This window comes from Nicotiana attenuata, unplaced genomic scaffold (assembly GCF_001879085.1).
Source record: "Nicotiana attenuata strain UT unplaced genomic scaffold, NIATTr2, whole genome shotgun sequence".
Classification (NCBI taxonomy): domain Eukaryota; kingdom Viridiplantae; phylum Streptophyta; class Magnoliopsida; order Solanales; family Solanaceae; genus Nicotiana; species Nicotiana attenuata.
The window spans coordinates 190,750-206,436 of record NW_017671738.1 but is presented as its reverse complement, the minus strand read 5'-3'; the positions used below and the strand labels follow the sequence as shown (position 1 = coordinate 206,436).

Below are 15,687 nucleotides of genomic sequence, written 5' to 3'. Positions count from 1 at the left end.
TAAAGTGTTTGGCCAAGGTTTTAGGAGGAAAAAAAAGGGTTTTTGAGGAGAAGCAGAAACAGTTTTGGAGAAGCAGAAAAAAGTAGCTTCTTCCCATAAGTACGTTTTTGAGAAGCACTTTTGAGAAAAATACATTTAGAAACACTTTTTTAAAACTTGGCCAAACACTAATTGCTGCTTAAAAATTCTTTTTAAATTAATTAGCCAAACACAACCTGTTTCTCACCAAAAATACTTTTGAAAAAAAAACACTTATCAAAATAAGATTATTTTTCCATCTTGGCCAAACAACCCATTAGTCTTGTATCCTTAGAATTAGAGAGGAAATAAGATTTTAGCTTCTACTTACAGTTTAAGAAAACAAAGAATCTCTTACGCTATAACAATCCGTAATTATTCATAACAAATCTTGATATGATTATGTAGCATACTATAATTAATTAAATTAGACGAATAGTACTATTAAATTTCTCATATTGATCTTGCTGAAATCATTACTCTTAATTCTCCCGTGATATGAGTGCATGTAATTAAGTTAAATCCTAAAAGTAAACAACATAAATTTGATAGAATTATCTGCCATTGCCATCTTCTTAATAGCAAGGACTTTCTAGATTTCTGGGCAAGCATTGTCATAGTATATATATATATATATTGTATATGCACTTTCTTAATATCTACCTGACAAACTCCACATGCATATATGAATTACTAGTAGTGAGGTGACATATATGTCCACACCTCAGACTCTTCTCCCACTCATTATTTTTGTCCATATGGAAAGTATATAAAATATCACCCACTTGTCCTATCCCTACACTTAAATACTCTGATCTAATCCTTTCTTTTTCTTTTTCCCAACACATTCTCCCATTTTTTTTTTGAGCTCCATCGATAATGGACTTGTCCTTCTATCCTTCGTTCTTTGTTTAAATATCAAGTTTATGATTTATGTGTTTAACTGAACTAGGTATTTTTGTTCAAAATTTGTATATGTATTAAAAAATTTACATAAATATGAATAAGTATTAAGTTCTGAACTCATAAAGTTCAAATTCTAGATCTGCCTCTGTACCCTACCATTCTTTTCTCTCATTTAAAATCATTTAAGTTATTCCTCATATATATATATATATATATATATATATATATTGCAAGGGCAACATTCCCTGCAACAATTTCCCACTCCCTCTTCTCTAAAAACAGCTTTTCGCAGGCAGAATAAACATTCTACTCTTTTGTTCGTTCTTTGGGCAAAACAGTTAAAACATCTTTTCTTGGGTCAGAAAATTTGCCTCCTAACTAACAGTCTGTGGCTCCATTTTTTTTACATTAATTCTTAATTCACATAATTCAACCCCTGTTCACTCCTTGTACCGAATCACTGTGACTTTATCTTTCTTGTTGCCCTCATTTCTCTATAGCTGATGATCAGAAAGTTCCTCTTTAATATCCGCTGGTGAGTTCCTCTACGGATTCAACCATGATTTTGCCGTCGGGTTCGACGCAATCTAGTGTTTCGCTATATATCTAATATATAGAGTTTAAATGCACAAATTTGAATCTGTAGTATATATAGCATTTTTGCATTTTTCTGAATCCCCCTATTGGAATTAAATTTCTGGCTTCGCTACTTCAACCACAACAATCTAAATTCTGTATCTGCCACTAGCTCTTGGGACATGCAACTAATAAATGAATGCATGCAATATTAAAATGAGTTTTCACCTCTTACTCTTAAAAGCATACAACTTTTCCCTCCAATGTGATGAATTATGTAACATTCTGCACTTGTTTTATATATGAAAGGACAGCAGGAATAGAAGATAGAAAGAGCCAAACAGAAGTTGCAGTGTCTAACACTAATAGCCCGTTTGGACATAAGAAATTTTTACTTTTTTCCCAAAAATTTTCACTTTTTCTCGAATGTATTGTTTGGCCATAAAATTTTCAATTTTCACTTGAAGATAAATTTTGGAATTTTTCGAAAATTTGAAAAACTCCAAAAAACTGTTTTTCAAAATTTTCACTCAGGTCACTCACAAAAATTCAGAAACAACCCAAAACTATATTCATGTCCAAAAACAACTCTAATTTTCAAATACCATTTTCACTTGAAAATAAATTTTTAAATTTTACAATTATGTCCAAACGCCCACTAAGATTATATACTCCCTCCGTTTCAATTTAGATGAACTAGTTTGACTTGGCACGGAGTTTAAGAAACAAGAAAAAGACTTTTGAAACTTGTTGTCAAAAGCTACGGGGTTAAAACTTTGTGGGGTCGTGACATTTGTGTAGTTATAAAAGCTTCTCATTAATGATAAAATGAGTAAGATGAAGAGTTTAAAGTTGAATTATTTCCAAATTTAAAAATATGTTATTTATTTTAGAACAGACTAAGAAGGAAAATACCTGTCTAATTTGAAACGGATGAGTATAATGTTTAATTCCTTTGCAGGCTTTGAGAAATGTCTGGAAGAATAGTATCTTCCGAAAATTTTCAAGTGCAGAAGCAGATTGGTTGTATTAATGGGTTTTTTCAGCTATTTGACAGACACCATTTCCAAAGTCACAAAAGGCTACTATTCTCAGGTTCTTTTCTTTCATGACCAACTGTATATATATATATATATAATATATATATATATAATATATAATATATATATATATTATATATATATATATAATATATATATCATATTCACTGTTCTTGAAATGCCTCTTAAAATTATAAGTCATTTTGACGTTTCTCTCCTTTGCAACAACTGTCTTCATAGAATGACTCCAGACTGGTATTTTCGTGATTAAGTAGAAAGACTCAACAAAATATATTCGGCAAAAGTTTTAGGCCCCGTTTGGCCATGAGTTTTGCCAAAATAAATTTGGGATTTATTTTTAAAACTCATATTTGGCCATAAATTTTGCCCATATTTTGGCCAAATCCCAAATCCCAAAATCAGCTAGCTATTGAGCTGATTTTGGGCCAAAATCCCAAAGCTTCCAAAACTTGGGAATTATATACATGTTTTTCCAAAATAAAGTTGGAAAATATGTTTTGAAAACGTATGTCCAAACCCATTTTCATCTTCAAACCAAACTTCACCCAAATTAGATTTTTCAAAATAAATTTGGGATCTATGGCCAAACGCTAGCTTACTTAGTTTTGGGGGCTATAATTTGGGGGGAGGGGGGGGGGGGGGTAGGAGGTATGAGACAAAAAGGGAAATTTCACTCGACTAAGCAGTTTCCACTAGACCTTTGGCTAAAAGTCCCAGAGGAGGGCAGCTAGAAAAGGAGAGGGGCGGTTCTCTTAAGAAAAAAGGAAACAGGTTAAAGAACGTGGATAATTGTTACCCGTTTTATAATCGACAGCGCAATAGATCATTTAGAGCGGGATTCAAAATCTAAACACAACAATTTTAATATTTAAGACTCTTAGTGTTTAACCTATTATATTTTTAAATTATGGATGCAGACTTATTATTTATTATAGTTTTAATAAATTTTTACTCATAAATTTATTTTTCACATCGAAAGTATTGAATTCATATGAATCCGGTGTTATAAGGCTGCATCCACCTCTAAAATTATTAACAATTTATCTAATTTAAGTCAATGAGTGCAAATTACACGACTAATTTTCATGGCAATGGGTGTAAGTAATATAGGTACATATTTCTGAAAATTCGTCCAGTACAGTTCGAGTTAAAGATATTAATAAGTGCCCTCACATCTATCTGGCCGTAAAATTAATGCTGTAGCTTTGTAAAAAGCAAAAGATTTATTAAGTATACATGACAGTGTAAGTATCTTTCTACGCTAGCTATAGCCTATTTGGCCAAAGCTGCAAAAATCAGCTTATTTTGAAAGTGTTTTTCTCAAAAGTATTTTTGGTAAAAAGCAATTTGTGCTTGGTTAATTAATTTGAAAAATACTTTTGAGCAACAATTAATGTTTGGCCAAGCTTTTAAAAACTGCTTCTAAAAGTATATTTTTCTTAAAAGTGCTTTTCAAAAAAGTGTTTTCCAAGATAAACTACTCTTTTTTTTTCCTTCCAAAAGCTTGGTCAAACACTTCAACTTTGAAAAAAATACTTTTAAGATTGAAGAAGCTTAGCCAAACGGGCGATTATGCTATTACAACATATTAGTTTCCACTTTAAAATATTTTTTATCATATTATAAATTTTGAATGGTGTAAGTATCTTTTATACTAAAAGTCAAAGCTATTCCTCCTCCTCTTGAGTGCAGTTTTTCTACCTACTGGGTTAGCACTTGCACCCTGTGGTTCAACTTATTTTAACGCAGTGCATCTTCAAGAAATTCGCTCAAACTAACTAGACCCTTAACTTGAATGAGTTCAACTTCTGCGCACCCGGCAATATATAACTCTATTACAACATCAGACTAAAATGACCTACAAGTAACTTTGTATAGTGTAAAAGTTGAATCTTATCTGCATTACATGAAGAGAATCCCACTGTTGGTTTGTTCTATCTTGAAGGTGCGATGAACGATATGGCAGCCAAATATGCAACAGAAATTGAAATAGTAAGATTTTGAACATTGATTTAATCTTGAACTAATCATTCATCCAAGCATTTCTAAGTCAACCTATAAAGACTTACTGGCGTGATTGGAAACTGCAGGAAGCGATCACAGCAAGAGAGTTGCCCTCAAACGAAACATCGAAAGCCTCCTCCTGCTCTTTTTTAAGTCCATCTACTTCTTCAACACTGCAAGATAACAAAAGAGTACAACGAGCGCCACTTTGTCATTCTCTAAGTAACTTATCAGAATCTCCTTCACAAATCCTACCAGCCAAGCGATCAAGTCTTTCTCATTCAGGTCGACACTCTCCTGATCTCCGAGATGTAGTTAAGGACTCAATGTACAGGGACGCCCGCAGTTTATCTGTAAAAACTGTTGCTAAAGTAGAAGGTAGAGTCCACGTGATGAAGCACAGAGATTCTCCGAGGCCTCTTCAGCACTCGAATTATGGGAAGGCATCCAGTGGAACAGCACGCGGTCCTGCAAAGCTTTGTGAAGCACATTGGAATGCAGGGGAAGATAAAGTTGGTTTCTTACAGCGTGCACCAAAGGATTGTCCTCGTTTCTCATGTGATGGAAGAGAGTCAACAGAAACGATGCAGTCTATGATGAAGCTAAAAGGTCTTCCTAGATTGTCACTGGACAGCAGACAACAGTCCTTGAGGAGATCAGCCTATGAATCCAGATCAAATTTTCTTTTAGGGGATCAAGAACTGCAATGTCGTAATCGATCTTCCAGTGTTGTAGCAAAGCTAATGGGGTTGGAAGCTTTTCCAAATTACGTTCCCTCAAATGATATTGAGATTGTGACATCCCATGCCAATGATTTATCAAAAAGATCAGCTGGAAAGAGTAAGATAAATCAAGTTACCATGTCCCCACAGAATCTGGAAGAGGATTTTTCCACTCCACGAATGAAATCCACCAATCCAATCACAAGAACTGCTGCATCTACAAAATCTGCTCCCCGGAGGCAACCAGAGGCCAATCGGACTTCCCAAAAATCATCTGTTAGATGCAAGGGTATGGAAGCTTCGCCACAGAGTGTAGAAGGTTCACCACTGAGTCCACATCTTTCTTTCTCTGCTTATGGCAAAATTGAGAAACGGATAACTAAGCTCGAGTTCAGAAGGTCCGGGATGGATCTAAGAGCTCTGAAACAGACACTTGAAGCCATGCAGAAAATAAGAGAAAAATTAGAAGGCCAAAGAGCTCTGAGGGCATCTGACGCGGAGTCAGTGCAGCAGGGGCAGCAACGGAGCCCACTATCTCTGACCACAAAGGTGACTCACCTCCCAAAAAGATTAGAAACTTCAAATTTGACACCAAAACCAGCCAAACCAAGTGATAAAATCAAATTTGCAAGTTCTGCTGCGCCAACGGCAAATATCTCCAAACTTCAAGAAGTTTACACTCAAGACCTTGTATATAACAGAGATGACATAGTTGACAAGAAAACATCCAAAGGTATGACACCTAGAGCAAATAATGTTGCAGGCTCTGGTTGGCATCTTACTTCCCCAGATAAGAAGATAGGAAGAACATCAAAGGCAGTGCAAACAACATCTCGTCAACGAAGGGAAGGAACTTTCAATCCTGCACTAGGAAAGAGTTATGGAACTTTAAGTCCAAGACTACAGAAGAAACAAGAGGGCATGGACAAACAAGCTTGTCAGACCATTCAATCATCAGAAACCAGCAAGGTTAGAAGGCAATCAATTAAGCAAATTAGAGAATCAGGCTCTTCAAAAAGGAACCAGAAAGTAAAACCTAGCAATATGAAGCAAGCTGATGATCTAAATGAAATCAGCAATTACAAAAGAAATTTCAGTGAGCATAGTGGTGCAGTTTCTGTGCTATCGGAAATCGACAACAGTTTGGCGTCACATGCAAAAACAGAATCAAGCACAAATTGTTCCTTCCAGATTGATGCTAAGAGGCAAGAGGACAATAAAGAAAGAGTAAGCGACTTCCCATTTTCACCTCTGTTTTTCAATGTATGAACACTTGCTGACATTAACTTTGACACGGTCCAGGGTGACACATTGAGGCTTAGTGAAGACGCACCAACGAATGAGCTTGCAATAGTGACAGTTGAACAACTAAGTCCTGTCTCAGTGCTTGATACTATAGTCTATGTCGAAGATTCACCATCTCCAGTCAAAAAGAAGATTGTGACTGCATTTAGAGGTATTATTCTATTTCTCTAAATCATCTGTTTTAGATGCAAACTAGAGATAATCATAGCGTCCAGGAAAAAGCACTATATGGAGGAACATAAAGCACAACAGCAGAGTTCAATACATCACTTGGAACAAAAGGAAAATGAAATTATAACAAAATGGCTTAATTCAAAGATGACAACTTGAATACTGCACTCTGAAAAATAAGACTTGTTCCGTTCTATTTCTTTCTCTAAATTGCATGCCTCGGCTCCACCTTTAGTTGAAAGAATATCAAAATGTAATTCTTAGTGACCGTCATCATTTTATTAGGGCTTATTAAACTAAACTTAGAAAATAGCACCGAAAGGAGTTATGCATACGTTCACATGACAAGAGATAATCAATACCACATAGAATACAAATAATCTTAGTCACAAATTGGAGGCCACTTATGTGACTGAGGCACATAACTTGGACGAGAACACGTCCCTATGATTACACTTGAACACGTTTAGATTCCGCTATTCATATTCTCAGAAAAATTAAAAGAAAAAAAAGGGTAGGAATTTTTTTTTATTATTAAGAAAATAAACAGATGGAAGAACAACTTCACCTGCAGAAAGAGTTTTGCTAGAATTGAATTTGGTGAAGAAGCATGACTTGACTACTAATAATCTTCTCTGTCCATTTCCACCTTAACAGATGATGGGTTTGCAGTACCTGATGTTTGGTATCGAGATGACCTAGATCATTCACCTTACAGGACCAGACTTGACCTTGGCGTCGAGTCCAACCATAAGATATTAGAAAGCAAGGATGAATTGGTTCATGAGCTCAGAAAACCAAACTCCACCATCCACAAAGCAAACATGGATCAACTTGCATCCTTATGCCAGAACCACAATCCAGACCACAGATACATCAGTAAGATACTACTGGCATCTGGCCTTCTAAAAGATGTGGACTCCATGTCCACAACCATTCAGCTTCACTCACCCAGCCATTTGATCAACCCAAAGTTGTTCGACGTCGTAGAGCAGACTGAGGAAAGCAGTTTGCTAGCAACTGAAGAACACAGTGAAGAGATTGCTCAGATAAAATTTGATCATAAGACAAGAAGGAAGATCATATTTGACACCATCAATGAGATTCTTGTCCGCAAACTAGGTTCGGATAACAATTTAATGCAGAATAAGTGTTGGAATGCGACGCAGATTCTGAAAGAACTGAAGTCAGAGATAGACCATTTCAATTCTAAAAGAGACGCTAGCATGGATTCTAAAGATGATGAATTGATCAGCATTCTAGATAAAGATATGATGCATCAATCAGAAGATTGGACAAATCATCACAATGAGATCCCAGTGTTGGTATTGGATGTTGAGCGCTTAATATTTAAAGACCTGATTAAAGAAATCATTGGTGATGAGACTACCGAACAGCATAAAACACCAAGACAGCATTGTAGATAACTATATACTAAGAAAATTCTCAAGCTTATGTGCTTTTTTTCTTACTCTTCATAAGATCGTGTGCATCTAAGTTGCTCCGACTCGGGTGCGGGTATCCGATACGGGGATGGATCCGAGTATCGGATTCGACAAAATCTAAATTTTAAGATTCGGGTGTGCGAATCCGGATATGGATACGGGTACGGGGATTCGGCTAATAAAAAATAGAGCTATAAAAATATTATAAATTTTGAGAGATATTCTGTGAAAAACTTGTATGAATATTGTAGAATTCAATCTTTCATTCTCCAAGATGGACATTATTCTTTCATTCTTCTAGATCTGTTTTATTTTTTAATTTGAGAAATCAAAATCTCAATTTTTCTCCCAAATTTGTCGATGGACTCCGGTCAAAGTGTCCGAACTCAGTTGACTGAATCCGGGATGTATCCGCTCCCGCTCCCGTCCCCGTCTCGTATCGGGACGGGGACGGCACCAAAATCGAAGAGTCCGCCCAACTTAGGTGTGCATCCTTATCAGGTTATGTACGAGGAAATATTTGAGGCATGAACTGTATTGAATGTAAAGGATACTATATTGGGTTACAGACATCCTGACAGTGTTCGGTTCAGACCTGGTTTTTCCCTTTCACAGTCCGATTATCCCTTTCAACTTTTCAAAGGCAAACCGATCAAAATATTAATCAATTAATTCAGTTAGGTAAAAGCTAAGTTGCTCGGACTCGGGTGTGTCAGATACGGTTGCTGATCTAGATGTCAGATCCCTCATGATCTAACTATAAAGATTCAGGGGTATGGATCTAGATACAGATACGGATGCGGCAATTCGGCTAAAGATAATTCAAATATCTAAAAAAAAGTTCAAAAAAAATTCTAAATTGTGAGACATTATGTGAAAAATTTACAAGGTATTCCGAGAAGGAGAATAGTTGATCAAGAGGAGAATTTGATAAGGAGATAAAAGCAAAAGGACTAGCATAGAAATTTCTATATACAAGGTATTGTATTTTCTTTAATTTCACCCTAGCTTTTGTTCTGATTTGAGAAATAATTGTATCTATCATGAAATTCTCCGTCGATTTTGGTCAAAGTACCCAAAATTGGTTGAGCAGATCGGGTACGGATCTCACACCCACACCCACGTCATGTCGACACGGGTGCGGCATCGAAACTGAAGAGTCCGAGCAACTTAGGGTAAAAGAAAACAACAGAACATCCGCAATGATTTGGATAAGTAGCGCTACTTCACACTGGCTTAGATTTAGCATATGCAGAAACATAAAACTTCAAGCTTGAGTAAGGATGCAGAAACATAATACGTAAATTAGCTTGAGTAAGGATCCCAACATCTCTACAACTGTCCAATAATGTAAGCCATGTTGAGTAGCAAGTACCCCGTGGAATTAGTCGAGGTACACTATAGCTATCAAAAAAAAAAATTAAGGGCATGCTGAGATGGAGGAAGTTGACTCTATAGTAATTTCAAATACACAATCCCAACTTTTGTACCCGTTGGGATATAATTTTAGTTGGATTTCAAAATATAAACCCAAGAGCCGTTATTTTGGATTTATTTCAAATGCTTGACTATGTTTCACTGAAAAGCTAAAGGATTTGAAACATATAACCCAAAATAAAATTCTAGGAACACTTGGACACAGTTATTCCCACTCACACTCTCGAGCAGAATCACGCGCTGACGTAAGCCCAAACTCGTTGGGCCTCCTGTTGAAGTTACCTTCTAGCACTAACATATCTTGATGCATGACGGCTTTAATCTCCCACGAAAGCAATCATTTTTTTCTTGAAAATATAAATCCAAAAGATGTTATATCGATTATTTCAAATGCTTGCCAGTGTATCATCTAAAATCTCCAAGATTTGAAGCATATAACCCTAAGTAAAATACTAGCAACTCTTGGGCAGTTTGAGACAGGCCCCCATCATTTGAGAGTTTCAAAATAGATAAATGAAACTCAAAGCAGAAGGATTTCACATTTTATAAGCACAAAATTTTGAACTAGGAACTCTGCCTGCACAAGGTAGGGGTAAGGCTGCATACGCACTACACCCCCTCCCCCCCCCCCCCCAAAGACCCTACTTGTGGGATTATACTGGGCATGTTGTTGTTGTAGTAAAATCCTGAACTAGGAAACCAATCAGCCGGAGAAAGCTGGCAAGTGGAGAGAGGCCAGCCAACACAGAAAGGTTTTACATTTAAGAAAACAAGTTCAATCAGCACCAGAAAAGATAGCTGAATCCGATTGTCAGTGAGGCCTCTATAAGGAATGTGGTATTCCCATCAAAGTCTCCGAGAAAAAGTTGGCCCTTGGATATATAACCAGAACCAGAAAGGGTCAATTAGGTCTCTTACTGTTTCTACTATCGCTGTCTTTCTTCTCTGCTGAATTCAAATTTGAGTAGCTCTCTGAGTACATGGTTTAACCAAGCAGGACATGTGCTGGGAAGCTAAACATGAGATACAAATCATTCATGCTTTGGTAAGTCCTCACATTTGAGAGTTCCAAAATAGATAAACACACCTCTAAGTAGAAGGTCTTCAAAATTTATAAGCACAAGATTTTAAACTAAGGATACAATCAGCGGGAAAAGCCAGCAAGTCAATGGAGAGAGGCCAGCAAACACAGACAGGTCTTACATTTAAGAAAACAAACACGTTCGATTAGCACCACAATAGACAGCTGAGTCCGTCTATGAGTGAGGTCTCAATAATGAATGTGCTATTCCCATCAACATCTCTAGAAAACAGTGGTCCTTGAATAAATAGCCAGAACCAGAAAAGGTTAATTAGGTCAGGTCTTTTATGTGGAGGATAACATTTTCTTTTCCAAGTCCTAAAGGTGCTTGATCTACCTACCTCTGCAGTTCAACAGTCAACTGTCAACATACAACGTTAAACAGAGAGGAAAACCTCATCCCCAGGTCATTTCCAACCTACAATCCCTAACTTTGCGCAGAAAAGATGCCAATCAAGGGGACAGAAATGTGGAAGAAATTCCAGACGACAGAAAAAATAAAACTATAGGCATTACTGGCAATAGTAAACACAAAGACGTCATTTGTTGGGTCAAAGGCAAAAACATAAAGTAGGCCATAAGGTATAGTGGACTTCAAACCAAGATGGCTCAGTGACATTAGATGCATAACCGATCTTACAACATGAATGAGCAATCGAGACTTCTATACAGTTGCAAAACATCATCTCTCGCTCTCCATCCTCTCTTTACATAGAAATAACTGTGAGTGGCCAACAGAACTTCGCAGACATTATTGCACGCACGAGTGAAGACAGATGGTTTATGACAATCCACCAAAGTATAAAGGGAATAAGGTAACGTGAGAAAAGGCACAGGTGCCATATAAGCAGTAAGCCACATGCATAATGCTTCTCATCATATAAAGCCAAAGTTTCAACTTCATATCTCACTTACAAAGTCTTATATTAGAAGTATCAAATCCTTAATTTAAACCAAAAACTTTACACAATTGCCAAAACTCAAAAGACAAGTGCTTGGCACCTATTGAGTGAAAGAGAGTAAACATCTGTTTAACTTATATAATATGCTTTTTTGAGAATGGTAACAAATATTATATATAAACAGCACCAAGCTTGCGCTGAAATCCAATTCTACTAAGGAGAGCAATTACATCCTTGTTCTTCTTACAAGGATTCCATGACACCTATCAGTGTATTAACATGTTATTGTTTAACATTGCACGCATATTGTATTAGTTTAAACTTATACAGTAAGTGTGCAATGTTAAACAACAATGACAAGTACTATGTCCGAAATGTTTATCATGTTTAATTGTTGCTTACAAAATGTCGTCTTGTTTGTAGGTGAACTATAGTCACTGTTACGGCTCATTGACAGAAGGGAGGGAAGAAAGAAGTACTTTGATCTGCACATAACATGTACATCAAGTGAAACAACAGCATCAAACTATGCAATAAAACCTACAAATCAGAATAGCCAGAGGAATAAAGATGATATTATATTCCAAGACTTTTAATTACCCACTGGCAACATAATTCACAAAGTTCAAACTTATTTGGTCTTCTAGATAGCTGTACGCCTGTACACAATCAGGGATCAATGCCAATTACACAATTTCTCTTACTATATGCAACAGCCTGCAATTCCCCAAAAAAGGAAGAACACGCCTAAAATACAACAACAAGCCCAGTGAAATCCCACAAGCGGGGTCTGGGGAGGGTAAAGTGTACGCAGACCTTACCCCTACCTAATGAAGGTAGAGAGGCTGTTTCCGAAGAACACACCTAAAATGCTGCAGAAATTTAAAATAAGCAAGCCTTTCTATTATATTTTCTTTTTCCTCTCCCATCTGAGTATTTCATCTCTTTCTTTTAGTTTGGAGATCCAGATTTGTATTGCAAACTGTAAGTGGAAAAAAAATTTCCCAAAGAGGACACAGCAAGGGAAAAAAATAGAGTGCACCAGAAGTGAGGCAGGGGGGTGATTTAATGGCCATTTAACACACCATAGACTGTTGAACGGCAACAAGACCACACCAGAAAAGAAAAATGGAAACTTCAATAGTACTACAAAAGTGCAAAATATTACTGACACTACATACCTCAGAAAAGTGTGAAAATTACCACTCTAGCAGTCTGTATGATCCATGCACAGACAATTCTAGGCCCCTAACTTTGATAATCTAGGAACCAGCAACTGCCAACAGTTTGCTAAACTAGTATACAAGTTCTAAGTAATGATTCCTAATTTACAAGTGAGGCAAATCCTGCATATCGGATTCAGATTCTTTAAGAATCTGCTCCGTCCTCCTCTTCTTATCATCTTTTCCATTTTCAGCACAAAGAGGAGATGCAAAGTCCTCATGGTCCTTATCCAGAAGACCAACTGCCTTACTTAATGGTTTTCCGCTCCTTCTCAATCTAAATTGTACAGGGGATTTGGTGTTTAATAGAATCTTATTCCCGCCATCTTCAAGGTCCACTGGTGCAGTCTTGACTGCTTCATTGGCTGGTGCAAATGTCTCTAACATACAAGCTTGGTTCTCCATTGTTGCATGATTTTGAGGCTGAACCGAGACCTCATCGGAAAGTCTAATAGGAACAGAAACTTGAGACACTTCCTTCTCCCCAAAGTGCAGAGGTGGGGCAAGAAACGGATTACATTGGATTACTCTTTTAGCCTTGGAAGGATTTTCCTGACTAATAGCTACAGAAGCTCCTAACCCACTCCTTGGCACCAAAGGCTTGTCCGCATTTCTCAGCTCTTCAACTTGCTCAACCTTACTGTTCCTACAATCACTGTCTTTCTTCTCTGCTGAATTCAAATTTGAGTAGCTTTCTGAGTCTGGGAACACTGGTAACCAAGAAGGCACGTGCTCTGGGGGGCTTTCTCCAGCTTGTACAAAGCTAGGGTTTCGTTTCACATCCTTGACAACTGGAAAACCGGGAATAGAATACGCAAAGGGGTTCTCCTCAGCCTCATTAACATGTCTAATTAGTTCTCTGATCGTCCCGGAACTAAAAAGGCAGCGATTGACATCTGAAGCACCAGAAAAACCCTGGACAGAACCCAAATCTTCCAACCCTTGAATCACATCAAACACATTTCCCTGACTCCTGCCAGCTAAATTGGCATACAAATCAGCTGTCTTCCCTACTTCTTGAACGTACCGGACTGCCACATCTGAGAGCGCATCCAATGCAGAATGCTGAAAACCCTGAAACCCTACACTCTCACATATCTGTGCAATGGCAATTCTAGCAATAGCCTGGGAAAATGCATTGACCCCTGAATTCTTCTTTTTGCCACTGTCTTCCACATTCTCCCCGCCTCCATCGTTCATATTCAAAACCTCATATCACTTAACTCGAACTCAACTTTCCAAAATTATCATCAAGTTCCCAAAATCTTCTAGAAATGTATTTTTCAGCAGAAACCCACCTTCAATCTTCAATCTTCTAAGAGTATAAGAAGCTTCAGACAGCATACAAAATCCAAGACTCTCTCACATAACTCAGAACTCAAAATTCCCAAAAATATCACCACTTCCCAAATATATTCCAGAAATGTACTCTTCAATAGAAAAACACCTTCAGTCTTCAATCTTTAACAGTATAATAAGGTTTCGAACAGTATATAAAACCTAGTCTCTCTCGCATAACTCAGAACTCAAATTTCCCAACAATATCACCACTGGCCCAACACTTCTCGAAGATGTATGTTTCAGTAGAACTCACTTCAATCTTTAACAGTAAAAAGAAGATTCAAACAGTATACAATACCCTAGTCTCTTTCACATAACTCAGAACTCAAAATTCCCTAAAATATCACAACTTCCCCAAAATTTCTAGAAATGCATTTTTCAGCAATCTTCACTTTTTTAACAGTATACAAAACCTGAAGTCCCTCAATTTCTCAAAAATATAATTCCCCCAAAAGTTTCAAGAAATGTAAGTTTTTCACTTTTTTCAGTAGAACCCCGTTTTCAATCTTGCATCTTTAACGGTATGAAGAAGGTTTAAACACAGTGCACAAAGAACTGAATCAATCTAACGAGATATGTGAATCAAATTGTACAAATTTTGAGGGCTTACCCGTAATAAAGTCTAGGGTTTTGTAGCCAGAAAAAGCTTCAGCTCAACTCAGACTGAAGAAAATCAAATTTGGGAATATTTTAAAACCTAGCAAAAACCCTAGAAAGAAGAAAGTGTGAGATCTCGAGAGGAGCGGTTCAGCGAAGTAAATCATTGACCCGCTTTAATAAACTCGGGTTTATGTTAACTCCGTTGAGAGCCGGTGAACCTACTCCCTGTATCTGACACGTATATTAGTTTTTTATGTGAATTCGTACATTATTTTTAAACAAAATTTTGCACATTTAAAAAGGTAAAATTGCCCTAGACAACTTTACTTGTTCGATCTAATACTCCGGTTCTCCTATTCCGGTATTTTATTTTAACATTATGTACGTGTTCAAAACATATTCATGAAAACTATTGACTATTCAAAATTATTGATAAGCGCAAAATATACAAGAGAATTTATACTCGCTAGTCAAAGATAGTATAGTATAATTATCGTCTCTACGAGGATTATATTTTAAATAATGTTCAAATAACTTATGAGTTATTACTATTCATGATGATTAACACTTTGGTTGGAATGATTATGAATTAAAGTAATTATTAAAACTACAACAATTAATAAGTGATTACGAAAGACAAGATTTGAGCAACACTGAAAAAGCCAAAATAAGGGTCATGACTAGATAGGTGCAAGATCGTTATTCAGGATCTAACTTCAATTCAATTCCTTCTAATGTTCTAATGATTCTCACAAATTCACTCGATGATTACTCCAATCGTATAGCCAAGACTCCTCTCTCGATCAAATCCGAATTTTACGAGGTAAACTAATAAAATGCACTGTGAAGATATGCAAGAACATGTTAATGGACCGGTCCTTAGGAAAACGTCTCT

At 36.8% G+C, this 15,687-nt stretch overlaps 2 protein-coding genes across 2 annotated transcripts; one reads left to right on the top strand and one right to left on the bottom strand.

The window, feature by feature from the left end:
- Nucleotides 1-1,178: 1,178 nt before the first annotated feature.
- On the top strand, nucleotides 1,179-8,234 carry LOC109209933 (protein LONGIFOLIA 1-like). The gene is made up of 6 exons (XM_019373299.1): nucleotides 1,179-1,459; nucleotides 2,462-2,595; nucleotides 4,507-4,553; nucleotides 4,652-6,514; nucleotides 6,590-6,743; nucleotides 7,421-8,234. The coding sequence occupies exons 2-6, from the start codon at nucleotides 2,472-2,474 to the stop codon at nucleotides 8,188-8,190; spliced, it is 2,958 nt and encodes a 985-aa protein (XP_019228844.1). The 5' UTR covers nucleotides 1,179-1,459; nucleotides 2,462-2,471; the 3' UTR covers nucleotides 8,191-8,234.
- LOC109209934 (transcription initiation factor TFIID subunit 8-like) lies at nucleotides 7,699-14,959 on the bottom strand. Its single transcript, XM_019373300.1, has 2 exons — nucleotides 12,810-14,959; nucleotides 7,699-7,783 (listed from the first exon to the last, which is right to left on the bottom strand). Exon 1 carries the CDS (start codon nucleotides 14,049-14,051, stop codon nucleotides 12,957-12,959), a length of 1,095 nt encoding a protein of 364 aa, XP_019228845.1. The 5' UTR covers nucleotides 14,052-14,959; the 3' UTR covers nucleotides 7,699-7,783; nucleotides 12,810-12,956.
- Between the last annotated feature and the right edge of the window lie 728 nt (nucleotides 14,960-15,687).